The 26,440-nt window shown below is 39.7% G+C and overlaps 1 protein-coding gene across 48 annotated transcripts in view; it reads left to right on the forward strand.

Annotated features, from left to right (window-relative positions):
- Positions 1-17,575, forward strand: part of ANK3 (ankyrin 3) — a 701,337-nt gene extending 683,762 nt beyond the window's left edge. For 43 of the 48 annotated variants that reach the window (XM_005565791.5, XM_005565789.5, XM_074002068.1 and 40 more), the window contains 2 exons: positions 3,262-3,349; positions 16,147-17,575. In XM_005565791.5, the coding sequence (XP_005565848.3) occupies positions 3,262-3,330 (69 nt within the window). In that variant the 3' untranslated portion in view covers positions 3,331-3,349; positions 16,147-17,575. Of the gene's footprint in view, positions 1-1,673; positions 1,758-1,888; positions 1,949-3,261; positions 3,350-16,146 lie in introns of all 48 variants that reach the window. The other 5 variants (XM_074002067.1, XM_074002083.1, XM_074002108.1 and 2 more) reach the window with 1 other exon arrangement.
- Positions 17,576-26,440: the final 8,865 nt, after the last annotated feature.

The raw sequence follows: 26,440 nt of genomic DNA on the forward strand, positions 1-26,440 counted from the left end.
ATTCCACCTATATCACAGTGAGGAAAAACCAGGTAAATGTCCCACCCATTGTCATGAACTATGCACCCACAAACTGTAAGAACACAAAGTCACTTTGTAATAAGAAAAAAAAAAAATGAGAACAAAACTTTGTTAGCAAAACAATAGTGTTCTAGTCTGTCTTCTGCTATTTTGAACCAGAACTGCCTTTCTACTGATTGTGACATATGGCGATCATAGAATGTTCTCACCATTGGCTGGCACTGATGAAATTATCAGAGCCACTATCTTTTCCATTCCAGTAACACAAAGAGTTAGAATCTCACTTTTCCAGGAAGGCAGTTGTTTTTGTGATTGGCCATTCACCCTAAAACAAAACAAAGCCACATCTGTACACTGCCAAGCATCATTATCCATTTCACCTTTTCAATAAGAAGTTTGACTGAAAGATCAATAGGTCCTTGGAATACTAATCCATCCTTAAGATCTTTATCCTTGTTCTCCCAGATTATAAGTGGCACATATCTTAAGTTAAACACAAATGAAGGTAATGTATTGCAGATATGGTTCTACTTTTGCTGAGTAGATTGTCTTATTATACAATCATAGAGCTAGTGGAGAGATACTGTGGAGCCATCTAAATCCACCAAGTTGTCTATGAACAGGAAAATAGGCACCCACCCTGGAGAGTTAAGAATGTATTCTATTTTTAAAACAGAGTGAGACCTCTCAGACTTTCCCCTCCAAAATTAGATAACAAACCAGAAAGCCAGATTCTAACTCTGTGCTACTGGAATGTAAAAGATAGTGGCTCTGATAATTTTGTCAATGCCAGCCAATGGTGAGCACATTCTATGACTGCCATATATTACAGCCAGTAGAGAGGCAATTCTGACTTAAAATGACAGAATAAAGACTAAAACACTATTGTTTTGTTCTCATTTTTTTTTATTACAAAACAACTTTATGTTCTTATAGATTGTGGGTGCATAGATCAGAAGATATCATCTTAAATTCCCTTGGTATTGATTTTATCTATTTTTTTACCTATAGCAATGAAGATACTTCAGTGTATAAACTATGTAACTGTATCAGACACAGTTATTCTCATTTATTTTAGGAGCTATGAAAGATTCAGTCTTTAAAACAGTATTCTGTCTGTACGCTCAGCTTTTCTCATAATCTTTCAAAAAATGTATGTATTATCTTTAATGAATGAATTTTTAAATAAACCAGAGTGATAAATATCATGCCCAAACTAAGGTACTATCTTAGTTCAAGTTAGATTAAACTCAATCCACAAAAATCTCTAGAGATTTGGTAGAACTAATGAAGAAAAAACAGTGCTCAAAGGGAGACGATCTAATCAGAGCTCTAATCCTTGGCTAAAATTTGTTTAGACATATGAAGCCTTTTGGTTTACAGTGTGTAACTGCATCCTATAATTATGTATTTTCAAATTCTTCCTTCTAGAATCTGTTGCTAACCATCACTCTTATACATCCTTGAGGTTTAATGCTTGAATGTTGTTGACTGCTAAATAACTGTCAGTGAAGTCAGCCCTTTTTCCTTGCACTGGAGTAGCAAGTAGAATTTACAACTTCTTTCTCTCAAATTCCAGAGCATGTGTGTGGTGTTTGGATTAGTGTGATTTCTCCATAGCATGTTGCTAATCTTTATGCCACATCCTTTAGGGAGAGGAAGCAAAAAACATTCCTAGTGAATCTGTCACAGAAGAACAATTTACCGATGAAGAAGGCAACCTCATCACCAGAAAAGTAATCATCATTGAGATTTCATACTTCTCTTGGAATTTAGATTTTCTACATTAAAAACTCTGCTACTTTTGTGCTGTAGTGTCACCTCCTGAAACAGAAAAATCTCTACTTTTCACCATTACTTCCTACAGATCACTCGGAAAGTATTAAGACGAATTGTTATCCCACAAGAGAGAAAACATGATGATGTGGTAATGGAGAGGGATTGCCAAAGAGAATGTAGAGGACAAAAGCTTTGTGCGCTCCCTAGAAATTGCTGCTAACAGGCTGGCATCTGCAGTGTGGCAGCTTGAAGTGTTTGCTGCTTTTGACATCTTATGCATTTGATCGGAGTCAAAGAAAAATACTTTTCTTCCTAACATTCTTTGTTACATACTTTTTTTTTTTTTTTTAACTGTCTTCAGAATTTTCACAGAGATAAGGTCATTTATAGGGGACAGAATGTGCCAGTTTGAGGGAGAAAGAAGATAAAACCCTTCACCACCAAACCTCAGAGCAGTGCCTCAGCCCCACCCAGGGCTTGGCCTTCAGCTGCGTGTCTGTTGGGACATGGGCGGAGAGCACTCCAACAGCACAGGCTTTAAAAGTTAGAAAGGCAAAAGGCTCAGTTCAAGATCTGCACATCAGATCCATGCATTTTCTCTTTCCAACACGTTCTGTGGGAAATCTGAATTCCTCCATCCTAATCTGAGGAGGGGGTTCCCCTCTTTGGGTTTATAACAGCCCATTTCCAATGTGCCAGTTAAAGAATCCCTCCAATCAACCCCTTTCTCTCAGAGAAAACATCTCTGGTTATTTTTCACTTGTTTCTCAGATCTCTACCCTTTTCAATTTAAAAATAGAAACTTCAATAGACTATGTTTACATTAGAAAAAGTAAACTGAAAATTTATCAGAAGTACAAATCAGAAAATTGAAAAGGCTTCATTTGTTTGCTGTTAAAAATAGGGTAAAAACTGAGTATGTGTGCCACAACTTTGCTCTTGGGGAGCTATATTCCTGATTCTCAGTGAAGAGAGAGGATTTGTTTATAGAAAATAGATGCTTCCTTGGTCTGACAGTAAGAGGAAGTCATTGGCAATTCCACTAAAAAATAGTCCCTCAGATCAACAGCATTTCCATGGATTAGTACTTAACTAAGAAGTTTGAGTCTCATTGCAACAGATTGGTTACAATTCTGCCACCTTGTGAGCTGTGGTGATGATTTCTTTTAGCCTACTATAGAAAATGGACAGGCTGCTCATTATTTTGATTTATCACTAACCTACTGAATTATTGTCAAGTACGATTATGTTGTATTCACTTTGACAGTGCTCTCTAGCTTGCCTTGATGATGCTAAACTGTGTGGTTAAGCTAAAGATTGTATGTATTTTTGGACATGAAGTGACAAAGTGCTTTAAACTGTTTCACTTGTCCTAATCCAGCCTCCAAGGATCAGAATGGGACTGCTTTATAACCAAAACTCTTTTACTATGAAATCTTAATATGTACATTCCTTTTAAAGCAGGGAGAAGGTTTTAAGGTGAAAACGAAGAAAGAAATCCGGCACGTCGAAAAGAAGAGCCACTCGTAACAGCGAACGGTCAGTCAAGGTGAGGTGTGTTCATATCAACAACAGTAGGACTTAAATTCCTGTGAAACTTAAAATTTCACTAAATAAGTGATTCAGGTTTTTCCCCATCCTTTCCTTTTCACTGAATTCCAGCTTGGAAAATCAAATACAAAGTTCTTCAAGTTCTGTTTATGTTTGCATATATATACACAATGAAACTTGACTTCGGTTTCACAGTCCATTAACTTTCTCCTCATAAATTAGGCAGCAATTTTATTGTAAATTATGTTTCCAGGAGCAAATATAAATAGTGATAAGAGTAAAGGCTGACTATGAAATACAATAGCCTTATACAGTCTAACAGGAAGACTATTTGGCCACAAATAATTCTTACAGTTATACTCTGAGAGTTTTATTGATCCAGCCTTTCACCATTTTAGCAGAACAGCATCTGAGGATATCATTTTGGTTAAAATAAAGTGAGTTTCCAAGTCTAAATTAAATGACATATCTATCTGGTGTTTTATATAAACAAAAGGAAAAAATAGGAGGTTAATGGCACTATTGTTTATTGTTTAAGATAAATGTTTAGTAAGTGAGCTTTGTTTACATTTGCCTGGACTTTTCTTTATAGATCACATTATTTTCCTTTTACATTGTCCTATTTATTTATACTTAGCTACAATTAGAAAGGCCATTTGGGGTGAAAAAGAAAATCCTCTATAGTTTGTAAGGTAAAGCAAAATCATTTCTTTAGTTCACCTCCAGTCCTCTTAGACCCACAGGTTAAAGTAGTAAGAAAGAGCAAACAGATTCTAGTTTTCATTTTCACGCATCTGCTGTTCCCTACTTGCCAGAATACTGGTATGCAGAGTGCTGAGGGAAGTAGCTGGGAAGTAACCTAGTTTCACTGCCTGTAATTTTATATGTGAGCTAACTAAGGTCCAGATAAGTTCTCAATTCTCCCTCCCCCACCCCCAGCCTTATCATTTGTTTATTCAGTATAACATTTACTTCATTTCTTTGAGACTTTCTCACATGACCGTTTAATGGCAGTGACAAAACCACTAAGAACTGCAGAGCATTCTGGAAAGAATGTTTACTACACATCCTCTTCCCAGTGTTTTATGTGTGCTCTTCAGGCAATCCTCACAGCCAGCCCTCTTGGATAAGGCCTTCATCATCCCCGTTTGATAGATGAGGAAACAGGCCCAAAGTGGTTACATAAATTGCCCAAAGCTCACAAAAGTAAAAAGTGGCAGAACTAGGATACAAACCCAAACAAGCTGCCTCCAGTGTCCACTTGTTTGCCAGAGACTTAACCTGGGTCAGAGGTGACGGAGAAGGTTTCCTTGAGAATGATGTTTGAGCTGAATTTTAAAGAATGAGTAGGAGTCAGTCATCTCTGTAAGGCTTCTGGGCTGTACCCAAAAAGCAGTGGGAAAGCACTAAGGGATTTTAGGCAAGAGTGAGGTATGATCTAGTTTATGTTCTGCATCACTCGCTCTAAATGCCGGGGAATTAATGAACAGAAAACCTGTTGAGAGACTATTGCAGAAGCTAGCTTGGCAGTGAGGATGGCTAAATCAAAAAAGATCAACACAACTTGGTTTTTATTGGATAAGAAGGATCCAAGATGAGAACATGAAGGACGACATCAATGTAGCGGTATCTAGAATGAACCCACTCCTATGCATGCCCTACTGCTGAACCTGGTGAAAGGCCTCTCTATAGCAGATCCACAAAATACTAAGCATGAGTTTATTATCTTGAATTCATCCATGCATGCAATTCTAAGTGAAAAATGAAACAAAAGTAGAAAAAAATTCAGTCAACTGTAGTACGCCCCTAAAGTTTAGCAGCTTGTTCAATCGTATTCTCAGGCTCCAAGTGGAAAAGAACCAAAAAGGTTACCTACACTGGCTGAGCCATTTTCTGCAATGACATATTCCTAATATCTGTGAATAAATGACACAAAAAATATGACAGTGCTATGCTTCCAGGGTCCTTTAGACTGTGTTCATTTAAAAACAGCTTGCTCACTAAATATAAAGGAGGTTTTAAAATTTTAAATAATCATCCTCTAAAGAAGTTGTCAGACTCACTTGCTGCACCACTCAAAGGAGAGAGAACGTTGGGTAGATTCATATGAATGTGAAAATAACTTCAGCTAAAGCAAACAATGTGTCAGACTGAAAGAACAGTGACTTGACAAGCCTAATTTTACTTTCCAGGTAGTACTTACTTTCCATAAGTGAACTTAGGGAATGAGTCCAAGAATACTGCCTGGAATTCCAGGAGGCTGAATATATGTGCTCCAGAAAAATCGATTTGCAACTATAGTGAGAGTTTTTATAGTCATGCTGGCTGCCTCTTTAAAAAAAAAAGACAAAATAACTAAGCAAGCAGAATGCTGCCAAATATGACTGTGTCCTAGATGGTAACATCAAAATTTGTATTTCCCATTGTAGAACCAGTTGAATTTTGAGCTATCTGAACTCTGTACCTGCTTTTCTTTAATATTCAGTCATAGCCATCCTATTTTTAAAGAGAAAAGCCAATGACTTCCAAGATTTGTACATAGTATAGAGTGATTTATACTTTACAAAGTACATTTACATTCTTATCTTATTTAATCCTTATGGCAAGTCAGGCCATTTTGCTTGTGACCTTTTACAGATGAGGATATTAAGGCTCGGACAGGTCAAATGATGTTTCTGCCTTCACACAGTTTATGACTGGTAGAGCTAAGACTTGAAGTCAAGATTATTGATTCTCAGCCTGACGTTCTTTCTATTACATTAAGCTATCTCTCTCAAAGTATTTACAAAGAATAATAATAGTCATCTTCTGTGAAATGATTGCTATATGGCAGACACTAGGTAAATAATTATATATTACCTTAGGAAATCCCCAAAACAATGCTATAAGGTAAATACAACTATCCCCCAACACCTTTTTTAAAAAAATGGGGAAACTGAGGTTTAGAAAACTTAAATGATTTACTCAAGGTACTACAGATAGGGAGCAAAAGAATAAAATTTGAACTTATCTAGAACATAGATCTTAACTACTACTTATATTAATAAATAATATTTGATCATTAGAGACCCAAAAACAAATTCTGAATCAAATGCAGGTACAAGAGCAACCCATCATAAATTTCTTCTTACTCTACACAGTGAAAGAACTCATGTTTTTTTATTCTTTTTTCTTAACAAAGCAAGACTTCATTTCTAAATCTCTAGAGTTTACTTCAAATACCAAAAACGGGGGCTGATTAGTGAGGTCATAGCAAGGGAAGATCCCCAGATAAAAGGTCATTTAAGCCATGGCAAAGACTTCCATGATACATACTGTACTCTAAACCTCTTCTAGGAAAATGCTCAAGTTCTCACAGCTATGTGTAAGCCAAGAGTGGCAGGAGTGGTGACGCTTGTCAAGGCAGCCCTTTATCTGAGGCCAAAAAGTTAACAATATTTGGCCATCTGCCTGGCTTAAAGCGGAAGGACTAGATTTACAATAGTGAATAAATTCTCCGTGGTCCCTGTCTTTCTGGATCTCCCAGTCGTAAATGGGAAAAAGAAATGGTACAAATGTTTAAACACTGAAAATACAAAGTCCAGGATCCAATGAAAGAATGTGAGAATGCACTTAGACTTGGGGGCTAGGGAAGGTCTCTCTAAAATCGTGACATTAAGACCTCATGGGTGGCACCAATTATGAAAATAATGGAGAAGAAGAGGACCCCAAGCAAAGAGTACAACATGTGCAAGGACCCTGAGGTAGGAAATAGGCCTAACATATTTGAAGAAATGAAAGATCAGTGTATGATCGTTCATTTCTTCAAATATGTAAGATTGGTGTGTGATCTTCCATTTCTTCAAATATGTTAGGTGAGCTGGTGGTAGGTAAGATAGGCACAAGAAAACATTTAAAAAAAAAAAAAAAAAAAGCCACACTATCATTCAGAGCCCTGTAGGCCAGAGGAAAGGATTTAGATTTCATTCTAAAGGGAATTTAAGTTCCATTTAGATGCTGGATGTTAGACTTTTGTCAGATGCGTAGTTAGCAAATATTTTCTCCCATTATGTAGGTTGTCTCTTTATTCTGTTGATAGTTTCTTTTGCTGTGCAGAAGTTCCTTAATTAGGTCCAGTTTGTCAATTTTTGCTTTTTACAAGCAAAAAACAACCCACCCCATTAAAAAGTAAGCAAAGAACATGAACAGACGCTTTTTGTTTTTTCTTTTATTTTTGAGACAGTCTCACCTGTTGCCCAGGCTGGAGTGCAGTAGCACAATCTTGGCTCACTGCAACCTCTGCCTCCCGGGTTCAAGCGATTCTCATGCCTCAGCCTTCTGAGTAACTCGGATTACAGGCACATGCTACTATGCCAAGCTAATTTTTGTGTTTTTCATAGGACGGGGTTTCACCATGTTGGCCAGGGTGGTCTCAAACTCCTGAACTCAAGTGATCCACTCACCTTGGCCTCCCAAAGTGCTGGAATTACAGGCGTGAGCCATTGTGCCCAGCCATGCACAGATACTTTTCAAAAGAAGACATGCATGCAGCAAACAAGCATATGAATAAAAGGTTAACATCACTGATCATTAGAGAATTGCACATTAAAACCACAATGAGATACCATGTCACACCAGTCAGAATGGCTATTATTAAAACTCAAAAAATAACAGGTGCTGGCAAGGTTGTAGAGAAAAGGAAACATTTTTACACTGTTGGTGGGAGTGTAAATTAGTTCAACCATTGTGGAAAGCGGTGTGGCAATTCCGCAAAGAGCTAAAAACAACTACCATTTGACCCAGCAATCCCATTACTGGGTGTATATACCCAAAGGAATATAAACTGTTCTGTCACAAAGACACATGCACACATATGTTCACTGCAGCACTATTCACAATAGCACAGACATGGAATCAACCTAAATGCCCATGAATGGTAGACTGGATAAAGACAATGTAGTATACACACATACACCATGGAATACTATGCAGCTATAAAAAAAAGAGCGAGATCATGTCCTTTGCAGGAACATGAATAGAGCTAGAGACCATTATCCTTAGCAAACTAACCAAAATTGCTAACCTGGTTAGCCAACTAACCAGGAACAGAAAACCAAATACTGTATATTCTCATTTAGTGGAAATTAAATGATGAGAACACATGGACACAAAAAGGGAAACAACAGACACTGGGGTCTACTTGACGGGGAGAGGGGAGAGGAGAGGAAAAATTAGCTATTGGGTACTAGGCTTAGTACCTGGGTTACAAAATAATCTGTAACAAACCTGCACATGTACCCTTGAATTTAAAATAATTTTGTGTGTGTGTGTGTGTGTGTGTGTGTAAAAGAATTCGAAGCCTCTGAAGGATTTTAAGCAAGGATCTAACTTGGTCTTTTTTCCCTCTTTAAAAAAAAAAAAAATTAAGAGCACGGACTATGTAGAGAATGGATAGGGGGACAAGAATAAAATGAAGGTAACCAATTAGGAAGTTATTGCTTCAGTTCAACTAAGCCATAATGGTGGCTTCGGCTGGGAAGACTGACAGCACTTGATAGATTAGTGTGGTGGGCAGAGTGGAGAAGAACCATTGAGTCAAAAATGATTCCCAGGCCGGGCGCGGTGGCTCAAGCCTGTAATCCCAGCACTTTGGGAGGCCGAGACGGGCGGATCACGAGGTCAGGAGATCGAGACCATCCTGGCTAACACGGTGAAACCCCGTCTCTACTAAAAAATACAAAAAACTAGCCAGGCGCGGTGGCGGGCGCCTGTAGTCCCAGCTACTCGGGAGGCTGAGGCAGGAGAATGGCGTGAACCCGGGAGGCGGAGCTTGCAGTGAGCTGAGATCCGGCCACTGCACTCCAGCCTGGGCGGCAGAGCGACTCTGTCTCAAAAAAAAAAAAAAAAAAAAAAATGATTCCCAGATTTCTGGTATAAGCAACTACATGATAGTGGAAGAGGAGTGAGTTTTAAGAAGAGTGGCAGGCATTCAGGCTTGGACTTGAGTTTGAAATGCTATGAGACATCCAAGTATTTATGTTACATACACAAGTCCGAAGCTCTGAGGAAAAGTTGGGGCTGTGCATATCAAAATGTGGAAATCATCACAAAAGACCTGGGTATGGAATACCAGTGAATGGATGTGATTACCTAGGGAGAAAGCTGAAGTAAGCCAAGAAGGGGCTCAAAGGTTGAGTCCTCAAAAGCAACATTTCAGAGTTTTAAAAACTTTCCTCAGCCGGATGCAGTGGCTCACACCTGTAATCCCAGCACTTTAGGAGGCCGAGGCAGGCGGATCACGAGGTCAGGAGATCGAGACTATCTTGGCTAACACGATGAAACCCGATCTCTACTAAAAATACAAAAAAATTAGCCAGGTGTGGTAGCGGGTGCCTGTAGTCCCAGCTACTTAGGAGGCTGAGGCAGGAGAATGGTGTGAACCCGGGAGGTGGAGCTTGCAGTGAGCTGAGATCGCGCCACTGCACTCCAGCCTGGGTGACAGAGCGAGACTCCATCTTAAAATAAAATAAAATAAAATTGCCTCTGACCTCTCTCTTCCTGCAGAACTCCAACCATGACGTTCCTTAGTAAGCACTCAATAAGTGTCACCTATTACTAGTATTAAGAGAACCAAGAATAGAACCTTGAAGAGCTTTGGATTACAGAAGCTGGTGGACTAAGAAGCAGCAGCCAGTGATGCTAGAATATAATATTGGGAGAAGTGAGAACAGCAGTGTGTGAAATCCTCTGCATGTGATGGTGGTTTACACTTCAGAAAAGTTTCTATTCCGTATCGCTTGTTTCTCATAGTAGCCCTAGGAAATTAGTAAAACAGGTATTCTTGTTCCTCTTTACTAAGGAATTAACAGTTACAAAGAGACAGCAAAATCTCTAAGGCTGAGTGCAGTTAATGACAGGTCTGGATTTCCTGAGTCTGATTCTCAGAAGTCAGAGCTATGGGCTGAATTGCTTCACTACAAATTCAGGGCCCTGTCCTCCCCAATATTTTACCAGAATTCATATAGAGTAAATACGTTTTTGTATTATATATTTTTTATTTTTCTTACCCTTAAAAAATTCCTATTAACAAAAGCCTTGGCTTCAAGATAAAGAGCTAGAGGCTTGATTTCCAATTCTGGTTCCACTATATATTAACTGTAACCTTGAGCTCGCTATTTAAGAGAACTTTATGGCTCTCTTTTTGGCTGGATGCAGTGTAATCCCAGCACTTTGGGAAGCCGAGGCAGGTGGATCACCTGAGGTCAGAAGTTAGAGACCAGCCTGGCCAACATGGTGAAACCCCGCCCATTTCTACTAAAAAGACAAAAATTAGCCAGGCGTGGTAGCACGCACCTGTGGTAGCACGTGCCTGTGGTCCCAGCTACTCAGGAGGCTGAGGCAGAATTGCTTGAACCCAGGAGGCAGAGGTTGTATCGAGCCAAGATCGTACCACTGTACTCCAGCCTGGGCGACAGAGCAAAACTCCATCTCAAAAAAACTAAATTAATTAAAAAATAAATAAATAAAAGCTTTGTGGCTCCATTTTCTTATCTATAAAATGGAAAAAATAATAGTACCTCACGGTTATTAGGATTAAATTAGCTAACCCACTTTAGAACCGTTTAGAATAAATACCTTTACCTAATAAAAATAATAACAGTAATAAAATTTTATTACTGTTATGTTTTTCTCTCACTGCTAAAACATGAATAGTTTTCCAGTATTTTTTTTCCAGCCGTTTGACTTAAGATACTTTTTACTCACAAGTGAACAGAAAAGAACAAACAAAAAAGCCCTATTTCTTGGTATTAGTGAAAAAACAAAGCTACCTGAATTGGGAATTATGTTAAAACTGCACTGTAGTTTATTTTAGTTACATAAAGTAATTAAAATTAATTTTTAGAAAAAAGTCTTAGTGCATGATTTCTGTAACTACAGAGAAGGAAAAAGAGAAAAGAAGGGGAAGGGAGAGGTGGGTAGGGAGAGAAACAAAGAACTAGAGTAAAGACCTCTCTGTCCTCAGTGGGCTCAGGCTTTAAGCCATGACACAGCTAAGTCTTAAAGATGAGTAAGAGTTGAACTACAAAGGTAGATTTCATTAGGGAGAGTGAAGTCTGCACTTTCAAGGAGGTGGCATTTGAAACAAATCTGAAGGGTAGAAGAGGAGTTAGCCACAGATGATCATCAGAGAAGCAAGTATAGGTGGATACAAAATCATGAGCAAAGACAATGAAGTGGGAAAACAACTTGTAGTTGATACCTGGCATGTAATCTAGATCCTCAAAGTGAAGTCTGTGGACCACAGTATCAGCATGACTAGCATGCCTGAAAGTCTGTTAGAAATACAGAATTTCAGGCTGGGCGTGGTGACATGCCTGTAATCCCAACACTTTGGGAGGTCGAGGCGGGCAGATCACCTGAGGCCAGGAGTTCAAGACCACCCTGGCCAACATGGTGAAGTCCCATCTCTACTAAAAATACAAAAAATGAGCCAGGCATGGTGGTGGGCACCTTTAATCCCAGCTACTCAGGAGGCTGAGGCAGGAGAATCGCTTGAACCCGGGAGGCGGAGGTTGCAGTGAGCCAAGAACGCATTGCACTCCAGCCTGGGCAACAGAGCAAGACTCCATCTCAAAAATAAATAAATAAAAACAGAATTTCAGACACACTGACCTACTGAATCAGAATCTGCACTCAAAGACTCCTACGTAATGCCGATTAAACTTTGAGAAGCACTGCTCCAGAACATTTGACTGGCTCTCAAATTATCTAGAGTTTTTAAAAATTTTTGATGCTGGGCCCCATCCCGAAAAATTCTATATAAACTGGTATGGGATGTGGCCTGGATATTGTTGTTTTAATTTTCCCAGGTAATTCTAATGTGCAACCAAGTTTGAGAACTACTGGAGATTGCAAAACAATCTGTCCTCAGTGGAGGATAGTAGGAATTAAGCCTAAAAAGGTTCATTGGGCTGGACCAGAGAATTTCAAATGCCAAATCAAAGATAGCAGACCCTTTTTAAAGCTAGGCATTAGGGTCTAAAATCCACAGGTATGTCCATTCGCCTATAAAAGACAAATCAGTTCTGTACCAGAGCATGCTCCTGACTTGAATGTATGCAGTACATATTTAACTGTAAAGTATCAACCGCCACGAAAATCCAATGAATTGCTGTGTCCAAGTTTGTTTTTGTTTGTTTGTCTGTTTGAAGTCTCGCTGTGTCATTCCAGGCTGGAGTGCGATGGCGCGAGCTCGGCTAACTGCAACCTCCACCTCTTGGGTTCAAGCAATTCTCCTGCCTCAGCCTCCCTGAGTAGTTGGGATTATAGGTGCCCACCACCACGCCCGGCCAATTTTTTGTATTTTTAGTAGAGACTGGGTTTCACTATATTGTCCAGGCTGGTCTTGAACTCCTGATCTCAGGTGATCCGCCCCCACCCCGGCCTTGACCTCCTAAAGTGCTGCGATTACAGACATGAGCCACCGTGCCTGACCCTATTTTTGTATATTTTAAAATGTTTCTTAAAAATACAGTGAAATGGCTAAAAGGAATGATTGGTTTTCTGATTTAGTTTCTCCCACCTTTAGGTTTGAAAGGCATACAAAACCCAAAGAAAGACAGATTCCTAAGTGTAACTGCATCTATCTCAATATCCATTATCTAAACCAGAAAAGGGAGATGATTCAAAATTCTATTTTTGAAATGTCATCTTGATGGCTTCTGCCCTCACACCTTCCCATCAGATGGCGCTGTCATCACAGTTTATACCAAGTGTCAATGTTTTTATAGTAAGTACACAGTCACTTAGCCAAGGTTCTCATGCTTTTTATGCAACATGGTACCTGGTGTAGTCTTTTGTCCAATGAATGACCTTCCTGTACCCAGTGTGGTTGGGACCAACATGCTCTGGTTGCATAACTAAGAAAAGAAAAATTTATAAGAGGAACTAACTCCCACTTTTAAAAAATCACCCAAATCATCCTCACTGGAATATAAGTAGGCATAATTCACAGCATTTTTTAAAATGATAGAAACATATCCAGTATATCCAGAAAGATAACATTTGCTTGGATTGAGGTGAAAAGAGTAAGGCCTTGCTACTCATTAAGAAATTAACCTGGGAAGTTGGATTGGTTTTTAGGAGACATGGAGAAAAGTAGTGATGATCACACATCTACATAAATTTATTAAAAATTATCAAGCCAGACCAGGCGCAGTGGCTCCTGTCTATAATCCCAACACTTTGGGAGGCCGAGGCAGGTAGATCACTTGAGGTTAGGAGTACGAGACCAGGCTGGCCAACATGATGAAACCCCATCTCTACTAAAAATACAAAAAATTAGCTGGGCTTGGTGGCGTGCGCCTGTAGTCCCAGCTACTCGGGAGGCTGAGACAGGAGAATCGCTTGAACCCGGGAGGCAGAGTTGCAGTTAGCTGTGATCATGCCATTCCATTCCAGCCTGGGTGTGTATTTATAATAGCTGAAGTATGGTATATAAATTATATATTAAGCTTCAAAAAGTCAGGGGGAGGGGTTTAGAGAAAGCAGGGAGTGAGACTATAGTAACATTATCATAGGACCATCTAAGAAGCCTGGTGCCTAAAAGATTAGGATTAAATGATAAAAGCAGGTGAGGAAACCCTGATCATCATCTTCTGATTTGCCCACCCTCTGCAAGATGATCTACCCAAGTGAGTCACTTTCCTTCTTTGGAACCTCACAGAGTCACAGGGGAGGGGTGTTGAAATCACATAGGAGGAATTGATACTTTCATGTTCTTGGCTCCAAGCATTAGTGACCTGGGGCATGGAGGTCAGTAGCACTTTTAATACTAAAAAGGAAGCCAAGGCCTGTAGTGGGGCAGAGAGAGGAAGTGCTGTACCCAACATATTTCCATAAGCCAGGGTGTCCTAGGTGACCCATCTAAAGAGGAAGATACTTGTCTGAGGTAAGTAAACATCTTCAAGGTCACTGGAAACACGCCTGGGCCCCAAGAGAGGTCGAATTCTAAAGGTTGTCCTAGATCTGCAGATATAGTCTGTTGTTTATATGTGAGTGAGCAGGGTTATTCTTAAAATTGTTCTTGTCTTACTCAGGATTTCTATAGGAGCTGTATCTTGTTCTGAGGCAGGCATGCAAGTTTGTCAGCTTTTCACACTGAACAAGGAGGAGAGACAATATATGGGAAGAACTTCATTTTATGGAAAAGGCAAATTCATACCACAATAGTGCACAAAAGTATGAAAACCTCTGCCAAAGAATGATTTATTTTGACACAGTAAGACTGGTTATAAAACACAGATGCTTTATGCAGGAATCATCCAGCAAGACAAGACGTTCTCAGTGGAGCCTCCACTGAAAAGCTCAAATAAAATTAATTTGTCCCATTATGACTGACGGGGACAAGAAAAGCTAAAGTTCTTTGCAGTGGTAGAAGTTTCTCTTTAATTTTAATTTGGTTATGGAAAACAAATTTCACTGTAATGAAGTAATGACACTTTTCCTCCTTTTGAAAAATCAGTTGAATTTTTGGAGAAGTGAGAGACTTACAAAGCATTCAGAAATAGCTGAGATGCTTTATCCTGACTCCATATCCTTGGCCCTTTCTGCTCATGGAAGTCCCAGACTCCTTACATTTTGATGTTTAGGGAAGTCTCAGAGATTACCTCTCTCAGCCACCTCATTTCACAGATAAGACTAAGGCCCAAAGGGCTACAAAATGGCTTCCCCAAGCAGTTGAATAACCTGAGCTTCAGACAGAACTAGAAGAGGGTCTTCCCAACACAGTCTCCAAAACTGTCACTGAACCAAACTGGGTATTTGCCCGTGCACAGTGGAAAGTCAAACACCAAACACCTAGCACCAGGTTTTTGCAGGAGAAAGGTGTATTGCTGCTTGACTGACAAGGAGACAGGAGGAACCACTCAAATCTGTCTCTCTAAGCTGGGGGCCGGGTCATGTTTTAGAAGCATAGGGTAATGAGGCATGATCTGACTGGATCCTGCAATGGGGTGACGCCAAGGCTCTATCTGATTGGATCCTGCCATGAGGCATAAGCTTCTTAATTAGCTCCTCAGCCTGAAAACTTAGGTTCCTCCTATGGTTGCATATTTAGTTCATCTGGGCATGCTCAGATTATGTGACCTTCAACCTAGGGGGGTCCATGGAAACTCAAAAACAACTCACAACTTTGTTATATAAAAGTTGAGGGCCAGGCACGGTGGCTCACGCCTCTAATCCCAGTACTTTGGGAGGCTGAGGTGGGCAGATCACGAGGTCAGGAGATGGAGACCATCCTGGCTAACACGGTGAAATCCCATCTCTACTAAAAATACAAAAAATTAGCTGGGCGTGGTGGCGGGCGCCTGCAGTCCCAGCTACTCAGGAGGCTAAGGCAGGAGAATGGTGTGAACCCAGGAGGCGGAGCTTGCAGTGAGCCAATTTCGGGCCACTGCACTCCAGCCTGGGTGACAGAGCAAGACTCTGTCTCAAAAAAAAAAAAAAGTTGAACCAGGTGGTCTAGTACAATTACAAAACACAAATACAATAATAAGCAAGGCTCCCGGAGGTCACAGGGTCACCTAGAAAAGGTCACTGCCTTCTAAGAGCTTTCCAGTACACCCTCTAAGGCATCAAGCAGGTAGCAGCATCATGTTAAACCACCCCATAGGGAATGGAGGGCCTCTATTCTCTAAGACTTTTCTGTTGAATGGCAAGTAAGGCTTACACTAGTTCTCTTAATAAAAAAAAAAGAAGAAGAAGAAAAGAGAAAAAAAGAAAGCTAAACTCACTGTCTACTGTCTCTTTCCACAGGATCATAAGTTTTTACTGCCAGTATTGAGAAATTCATGGAAGAAATGTCAGCAGGAAGTAAAAATTCACCGAGAAGTGTGTGTGTGTTCGCTGCTTCCACACATTAATGGCATGATTTTTTTTATGCAAAAAGAAAAGAAAAGAAAACCACCCACATTTTAATTTAGCATGAGCCAATTTACAGAGCATGGAAATCACTTTCATTTCCGGATTGGCGCGTGTGCAATTAGCAATGCAGTGTATATACAAGAAGCCATGCTGTTAACAGTTTATCTCAAGTAATTTGGTGTCATTTACAAAAGGAAGAAATTCCTGCCATCAGAAGGGACAGAAGGAGATGGAATGATCAAATCACAGAGAAACACTAAAATTACTAAATCTACAACAGCTCGCCTTATTTTTCTTGGACCCAAACTGTCAGGGTATAAACACTATTTGTTTCTTTTTTAAAACATCGATAGTTTTGCTGTAAATAATAACACTGTATAAATTCTAACAGAAAAATAGAATAAAATGTTGATAAGGCACTGCCTCTTAGAACACAAACAGAATATTGCAAATGCATTTAACAAATAGGGGTCTCAAGTGACTTCACCCTAGAAGAGGAGGGAGGGATTCTGGGTGGGGGGGGACTCTTCACTGATTCTTGTATATTAGCAATTATAATGTTTGTATATGCAAAACTGCTAGCTTGATTTTAAAAAGAAAAACAAATCTTTAAAATCTGCTGTAAATTTAAATAATTCCCAAAATGAGGAATTCTGTAGTTCTGTGAAAAATTTTTTTCTTCAGAATACTAATATTTTGATGCATGTGTATCACCTTATTTTGATTAAATCTTTTCCAATTTTGCAAACACTACAATATACTGCAACACAAAAGATTTTATCTGTAAACACAAAGCCCTTCATCTAATATTTGTTGCTATTGCCAATTTTTCAATGAAATGACCTAAAAACAACAAAAAAAAATAACCTATACGGTAGTTGCTTTAGGGGGTGGGGGGATGCTAACTGTTAGTGCTTAAAAGGGGGTAAATGCTTGCCGCTTTAGAGGTGGATGGTGCTCATAAGAGGCCCCAGTCGGGGGTATTTAAAACGGACTGAACAGAAATTCTTAGCTAGTAGAATGGCAGCACGCTGTAAAATTATTACTGTATTGTGTACTGGCTATAAGATGTAGACACCTTTCAGTAAGCCAATCATTTGTAACCATTCTAGCAGTGTCATATTAGGTTAATAAGGCTGCTGTGTTTTCAAGGGCATTTTTATTTGGGTTTTGGTGAAATTCTTTAATTTGTTGATTATATTCACATAAAATCAGCATTCATTGACACATAGCTCTAATGACATATGTATGAAAAACCATACACTGGATGACCTAGTCGATTATTTAAGCATAAAATAAATTGTGTTAAACTCTTCACCTATCTGTGCTCTACAGTCTCCTTGTGTTTTCTGGCAAAAGGTAGTTGTCTAATCCCTTGTCATTATGAGTCCTGGTCAATCCACCCCGTTGGTCCTCTTTGTGCCTCTGTGGTCACTGATGAGATGACAGTCTCTAACATTCATATGTGCCCTGCAAGCTCCCAGCTTATAAATTCTGTGCATTTCTTGGGGGAGCCAAGAATTAAAGATTAGTTGACAAGTAAATTTTGCCCACATCTGTTCAGGCCATCTCAAAAAGTGGAGAATTGGAGATACCATAGCCAGCATGTCAAAAACTTGACTGGCACTTCTAGGAGCCATCAACATGCAGTTGCTTTTAGCCCACAGAGCATTTGTTTTGTTTTATTAATTTATATTTATTGTCCATTCTTACAAGTTGGGAGATTTCACATAATCAAGTTGCTAACTTCTCTTAAAAAGCAAGATTTGGCAACAATGGACCTCATTCCAAGAAGGTAACAACCTGCTGGGGCCAAATTGTCCCTGCCCACTCCAGCCAGGTATGGGGTCTACAGGTATCACTGCCACAGCCTCATTTCTTATATTTGTACATCCTGACAATGAGTTTGCAACCCATACACTGCGTGAATCTAAATTCTACTGAGGCAGAGACCATGGCTGTTTTAACTTTGATTCTAGTTACCAGCTTAGCATATGGTAGTAGTGATAGTAGTAACTGTCATCATCACCACTAAAACTGGAGTGCTCGCTACATGCTATTCTCTGTTCTAAGCACATTCCATTTACTTACTTAGTCCTTATATCTCCTTTATGAATTAGGTACTGTCTTTCTTTGATGGTAATGACCTTTTATAAAATTACATGAGTGCTTAGAGACTTTCAGCAATGTTATATATTGCCTGTTCATTAAAGATTGTTGCCAAGTAGAATGAGTTGTCCCCAGTAAGGACTCACTATCAATGCAGAAGAAATGCACAGATAATCTACTTTGCATAAAGAATGGGGCTAGGTTGCATCTGTGTGGTATCCCAAATTTAAAAATGTGCCACTACCCTTGCACCAAAATTATTTTATGATGGGTAAAGTTAGACCCTTGAGAAGTTTAAAAAAAAAAACTTTCCCAAAAAGTTCTGAGCCTGTAAAGCCAGAATCAGAATATAGGTGTCCTAACTTCCTATCTAAAAGTTATGAATTTCTGACTCAGTCTTTGAGAGAAGGTGTTTATCCTGAACCAGAAACTCAATGATGTATACCTGTTTACGTATTAAATAGTTGTGTTTATATACCCAAAAATTTGACTTTAGGTATATGTGATATGCTTTGGTTCCAATCAAGCAGAAGGTCATAAGTTTACTCAGAAGTATCCAAAATATGACATTCAAGATTTAACTTGCATATGTGTGTATATGAATATATTTATACATGTATATGTGGATTGAATGTGACATACATTATGTATTTCTAACATAATATTTGGCCTGCCAGCTTATAAATATGTATTTAAGCTTTTCATTGATTGACATTACTGTAAAAAATGAATTGTGATTGATAAGTTCTGGATATTTGCTGTTTTTTTTCATTTTATATTCTAACTAAATTATTGAATTTATTAAATTAAAATATGCTATCACTGTATTGCCAAATTATGGCAATACACTATGCAGTATTATTTCAATACTTTTAAGAGGCATCTATTTCTTCATTGAACACATAAGCAGCTAGCCTCCTTTCCTCTGTAAATAAGGACTTTTTTGGCATCCTGATGTTCCTCGCTGTTCATTTGGTGTCATCCTGGAGTTCCATCAAGACTGAGGATTTTCTCCATGGCCAATAAACTATTATCAGCATCAGCTCATGTTTGGCTGTATGACAGGGATATGTGAGAAGCCCAGAAATAAATCACAAAAATAATAAGGCATCTTCTGAGTCTCTCTAAAGAAGCCAGTGATCCAAAAACTAACTTCTTATCTGAGTGAGTCTTGATATTCTTGCTTTGCTTGAAGAGGCTGTGGCATATTACATGGTGTGTAATTTCGCAGGCATATCACACTGCTTCTGTTTCATGAATTGATGATCAAATTGTCCAGAAGTAAACATTTACAAGATTGAGATTTGAACCAAACTTTTCAAGAGTTATTTTAATAATACGAGGTGGAAGGCAGTGGTGTAATTTCTTTACACGGTTACCTGGCTAAATATGTACCAATACAAAAATTAAATAATAGAGCAGATTCTGGTAAGTATCCTTAGTAACAAGCCCAACAGCTTTCATTTCTTTAATAGAATTAAATGCAGATAGTTCAAAATAGAGTAAAATGAAATTTACCATCGTATCTGCTGCACTTATTCACTGATAACTACATACGATATGTGCAAGCAGGTGAACATAAAGTGAAGAATTTTTACTCTTCAGCCCCTAGTGCTTCCTGAGTTAGGGAATAAGATGCCTTGAGGGTTTTATTTCCAACTGGACATCCTGAGACTCCTCACCAATTCCAAAAGAGTTCCATAGCAAAGTTGAGATGAACATGCTCAGGGGATTCTAAGGCAGTGAGAAGAACTATCTCAGAATGCCACAGGAAGCACACCAGAAGCAATACCTCTGAGGACTTCTTTTCTAGGACCACCATATAACTCTGATATCCCAAAAAACATGATCTCCCTGCCTGATTCCGCACCCCCCCCACATCCCCAGCATCCTCAACTACCACTTCTCCTTTGTCATCTAACTCAACCATTGGCATAATTCTGAGAGCTGAGAGAGAATAATGACTTGCCAGCTTTTCAAAAATGTTCTGTCACATGATGTATGCCACCAGGTCTTCATACTAGACTGTACACTCCCTGGGGACAAGGACTTTGTTTTGTTCTATGCTACATCTATAGTACCCACGATAGTGCCTAACACCTTATGAGTGCTCGAGAAATATTTGTTGAGTGCAAGAATGAATGAGTCAGCAAACATCAGAGGCCAAGGAGCAGTAAATAGGGAATGTTACTCTATACCATTTTCTTTACAGGCTCAACCAGCTTGGAAAGTGAAGGAAAGCACAGCTTTTGATTCTAATGACTTCATTCACCAAGGACTAGCTTGTGTCACCAACTTCCACTGGCCCATTCCAGTTGCACGATCTCCTTCTTAGCCAAAAAGTCCTTAGTAATTGGGGTCTGGATGTACCAATACCTCATGAGCAAAGGGCACACAGTCACACTGCTGAAGTGGCCATCCTTCCTGTGGCCATGGTCGATGGTGCTCATCCTCATCACTGACTGGCCACTGAGAAACCAGGCAAGAGTGTGGATAACCCATCATGAACCTTCCTGTCTATAACAAAGTTAGTTTGGTTGCCTCCACCTTGGTGTTGCTGAGTAAATGTGTTTCACCATTCACCACAGCTCCTCCTCCTTTCCCGTTTCCTCTAAAATCCAACCTACTTTATTCATTTCTATCCCACATCTCTGTTTAATATCATTAGAGGAAGGAAAGGAAGGCAAATGGATACTATGCTGTTTAAAATCCTTCTTTCTGGCAAGTCAGATATCTACCTCATTTTCATCCTGTCTCTCTCAATGCCAGTAAGAGGATGGAATAAAGGAGCATGTAACTGAGAAGAGAAGGATGCATCATGTGGTTCTCCAAACCCATGCATCCCTCCAATCATTCGTCTCATTTCACAACATGTAACTCAGTGCCTGCCACTTTCCAGGTGCTCTCCCAGGCACAGGATACATCAGTTCCCTACCCACTACCGTCAAAGTGAGGAGAATACCACCAGCCTCTGTGTGAAATCTAAATTAGGGCTCCTCAGGACAGGAAATTATAGAACGACTTGTGGAAATAAAACTACTGCAGCACATCATAGGCAGTGCATGCTGAAGAATGTGAGAAGACATATAAGGTGGGGAGGAACAGCCTTGTGGCTGCTGAGCATAACCAATGCACATTCTCTTTTTTTGAGACGGAGTTTTGCTCGTCACCCAGGCTGGAGTGCAATAGCGCAATCTCGGCTCACTGCAACCTCCGCCTCCTGGGTTCAAGCAATTTTCCTGCCTCAGCCTCCCAAGCACATGATATTACAGGCACCCGCCACTATGCCTGGCTAATTTTTTTTTGTATTTTTAGTAGAGATGGGGTTTCACCATGTAATCCAGGCTGGTCTCGAACTCCCGACCTCAGGTGATCTGCCCGCCTCGGCCTCCCAAAGTGTTGGGATTACAGGCGTGAGCCACCCAGCCCCACTGCACTTCCATATTCCGCCTGCTAGTCAGAATTAAGTGGGACTCAAGACCTGACAAAAATATTTCAATAGAAAACTTTAAAAACATTTTAAAGGCAGCTAACCAACTCTATAATATTGTATAAGCCCATCTGACTTCCAGAGATTCTGAATTTAGGTGAAACCAGTAGTAACTTTGAACTCATGCACAATGTTCTCCTTCCATATGCCAATTCCTACATAAATTTGACCACCTCACAGAGCCTACCCCTACCGATGCCAGTCCACACTGGCAACTGGTAAACTAAAGGAATACCTCACAATTTGGCACTCAAATCTACATCCTCTGGTAGTCCCCTTGCTCTCTAGCAAGGCTTGTGCTTTCCACATTTCCATGAGCAGAGCTGGGTACACAGACAGTTTGTAATGTTGAGCTTCACATGCCTAATCATTTACCTGTTCTTTATGGTAAAGCCTTAGGCTTCAACGATGCTGCAATACACGTCTGATAGCTCAGTCTGGGCGCACACCCCACCCACTGGAAGCCAGTGCCTAAGTGCGGTGAAGAGTGGAGCTAGAGCTATCACACAGCCTGGCTTTCTGACACTGCTATCATAGTTAGTGTGCCTTGCCCAAGTGGAGCCTGAAATAAGAAGTAAAGAGTATCGAGGGAAAAGCCTGTGAAATATTAACCTATTTAAGAACACGTGGCTCTAAAGAATGATAAAACAAATGTAGTGGTGACAGCTGTAGCATTGTAAGCTTTGGAGTAGCCCTCATGCTTCTGGCCATGATAAAACTAGATTCTCAAGTTCCTTAGCCCAGAGTGGTCACATTGAAGTGTCTATGGAGACTAGACAGGTCATCTGAGCAAAGGGGTTGTGGTGGACTATTGTACATAAATATTAGCTGCCGCTCCCTGAGGGTGGATTACACTTCCCAGCCCCAGTGCCTTCACCTTTGCCATGGAACTTGCTTTGGGCAATGAAATAACAGCAGCTACTTTAGGAGGTAGTGTATTTTTGTTCATGTACCCTTTCCTCACTCCAGTGATGCTCCAGAGAGACTGCTCCCTGCTCTGGTGCTGGGGTGAAGATGATGTGGAGCAGAACCACAGTCAACCCACCATGGATAAGCAATGTGAGCAAGAAACAAACTTTTCTAGTAAGCCAGAGATGTTTTAGTCATTTGTTACTGTGGCATAACCACTATCCCAATTAATATACAAGTCAGGTATAAGACATTAAGGACTGATGGGTGCTGGGTAAGCACATTCCTCTTCTAATGAGGCTACCTTGTGGGAATATAAGTCCAGCTCTGCCAGATTTGAAGTTTTTTAAATATTGGCAACTAATTTTTTTCCCTAATAATATTGTATGGGCCAAATGAAACATTCCTGTGGGTTGCCGGTTTTCAAGCTCTGCCACTAGCTCTTGGCATTTGCAAAATGGACACATTCTTAGATCATGCTACACAAATATATTAATGTATGATTTTTTTTATCTCACCCTGTGAGACTAGTGTGCATAAGCAAATGACTCCTGAGTCAGATTCACAGACTACCTCTTATCCCCCCCTCAGTACAGCTTGGTTTTTCTCTATGCAACATTTCAAACCCTAGGACTCTGAGGATCTCAGGGAGTCACTTAAGCTTTTTTACTCACATTGTATTGCCTTTTTAGTGAAGACTTCACCATTCCATCTGGGCTTGGCATGGTTCCCTGCCTACCTGTAATAACCACATCTCATGCCATCTTATCTCTTTCTCTCATTACACTTTAGACCAGTGATAAAGTGTAGCCCATGGCTGGTCCTAGACTGAGAATCCCTTGTTACCTGTCTGCAGTGAGACAAGAAACCTGAGCCAGAATGTAAATCGACTGCATTACTAAGCATATTCTTTAGTTCAGCTGATTAAAAAAATACAGTATGTTAACTTATGTAATACATAGCACTCCCCATATAGTCTTATGTTGTATTTATTTCAGAACATATCTTGGTTTTATGACTAGAATAAAGCTTTTTTTGAGTCCATGGGCCTCAGCTCTTATTCCTTTTTATTTCTGATACATACATATGTCTAGAACAGTGACTTGGACACAGTATAAACTAAACAAATACCACTTGAGCTGAATTTGATTTACAGTCATACCCACATACATCCATGTCCCACTTTCATCCCCTCATGCAGATTCCAAGCTTCTCTTGAAAAATCAGAAGAGCTGGCCATTCTGGGCCTGAATTCCTGCATTGTAGTATTGTGGTAGAGCTAACTAGCACTGTTTTTCATTGGAGCAAGTGCTCTCAAGTTTTCTACAGTCTCTACTACTCTGTCATGCCTTGCACAGGGTCCTGTGGCACTTGATTTTTGACCATTGTAAAGCCAAAAGAGTTTAGATGGCAGCTACCATTTTGCCGCGCTAGGGTCAGAAGAGTTGCAGACATTATAGAACGTATTCACTCAGGCTGCCTGAACAGTTCTTTTCTGTTATTGTTCAACCAGCAAGATTTTCATTTCAGCCAGAAAGATGGCTCATTTTTCTAGCACCAATTTCGCAGAGGCTGTGCAGTACTTGGGTGATTCAAAGAGTCATCTAAAGATCTGATGCCATGACACATACCAGATGACTTTAACAACCTTCCCATCACATGTCCTTGGCACAGAATGGAAAAACACTATGACACCTGACAGTAACAGAAATCTCATGAAATACTGTGGTGGGGGAGTTGTTATAAAGCTCTTCTCAGCAAGACTTCACTGGGGGTGGAAGCATAGCAACCCTCAAAGGCAAACTGAAGTTTTGATACCTTATAGTGAGTCACTGAAGATGTGAGTGGTTTTCCTTGACATTCACAGCATTCACAAGGTATTTATCCAAAGCTATACTTGTTTGTGCTTCCCTTCATCTCTCATTTATTTATTCAACAAATGTTTGAATGATTACTATTGCCAGGCCTTGTGTTAAATGCTATGGATACAGCAATGAATAAGAAGGACAATAAACAAGTATACAAATAAACAAGGTAATTATAGTGACAGATGCTATGAAGGTAATAAAAATGGTGATGTGATGGAATAATTGGGGAGAATCAAGATACTCGAGAGAGGGTATGCACAGAAGGCGTAGAAAGGGTGACATTTGGAAGCTGAGATGGAGCTTGCCTGGCAGCCCTCTACCAATAAGTACAAATGGGATGGGATGAGAAAAGAAGGCACTTGACATTTTTTGAGGAATAGAAGGAAGAAGCTGGTGTGGCTAGAGCAGTGCTATGCAGAGCATCAACCAGTATCAAAATAAAGAATTCGTACCAGGCTGTAATTCTGTACCACTTTCTTCTCAAGAAAACATCACAATATATATTAGTATAAAGTGCAAAACAGTAAGTGCCACATATGTTGGCTGTTATGATTGTTAACAGTATTATTCCATTATCATAATGATCTCAGGATTGGTTGATGAAGTGAACTGGAAATGGCCTAGCAGAGAGCCTTGCACTTATTAGATGCACGATAAATACTAGTTTAATGAATGAATGCTTAGTAGAAGAGCCGCATTTGAGTTAGAACTTGAGAAGCAAGTATGACTTTAATATGTGAAGAAAGGAGGTCTGGGCAAAAGGAATAAAGAGGCTAGAAGCATAAAGCCATCCAAAGAAGCATGAGCAAAATTTGTTTGAATCAGAATTTGAGGAGAAAGGAGGAACAAAGATGGAAAAGAGTGACTTATCATTGAGAGCTTAGACATCACAAGAATTTTAGGCACTGCTTTCAGCAGCCATCTTCATCAATCATATCTTGTGTGTTTGTTCGCATCAGCATGTTTGCAAAAAGTAGGTGCAAGGTTCTATTACACACTGGGTTCACCATGCAAGATTCTAAGGCTTGGAAACCCGAGTCCATATTTGAAAAGTGTTTCTGAGTTACCTGGGGGATATACATGGGCTTGAAAACCTATCTTTTTGGACATGTACCATAGGAATCCATCTTCATGTAACCTTAACAAAGCAATTTCTCATCCCTCTCCCAAGTAAGTGAAGCATAGTTTTCACCAAACACATTTTCTAAAGCCAGCTGAATAAGAATAAAGAATAAAGAAGCCATTGGATGTGTGTGTCATTTGCATGATTTAAAAGCTAACCAAGATCAACTGCAGAACAAGAAACAACTACTTATGAAATCCTAATTGTTGACTGACTGACATGAGGAAGCATGAGCAAACTAAGGCCCAGAGAAGCTAAATGACTCTTTCAGTGTCCCACAGACACCTTGTGGTAGAATCAAGACTAGAACTCACATCTTGCACCACACCCTACTGCCTCCCAGTTGGTTTATGGATGAACCTAAAGAGTCATGTATAGGGGACGGTGCAAAAAGGTATCTTGCTCCAGCTGGATTCATCTGAGGTCTTTGTGACTGCAAATCGAAATGTTATGAGGACTCGTTGGCCCTTACCTTTTATTTAAGAGAAAATTTTAAAGTGTATTTTAATTGACAAATAATTGTATGCATTCATAGGGTACAGAGTGATGTTTGGTACATATAATGTAGTGAATAGATTAGTGTCATTATCATATATATCATCTCAAATATTTGTCATTTTTGTGTATTGTGAATGTTTAATATCCTCCTATTTGAAACTATATATTATTGTTAACTATAGTCACCCT

The sequence above is a fragment of the Macaca fascicularis genome, chromosome 9, assembly GCF_037993035.2.
Source record: "Macaca fascicularis isolate 582-1 chromosome 9, T2T-MFA8v1.1".
Taxonomy (NCBI): Eukaryota; Metazoa; Chordata; class Mammalia; order Primates; family Cercopithecidae; genus Macaca; species Macaca fascicularis.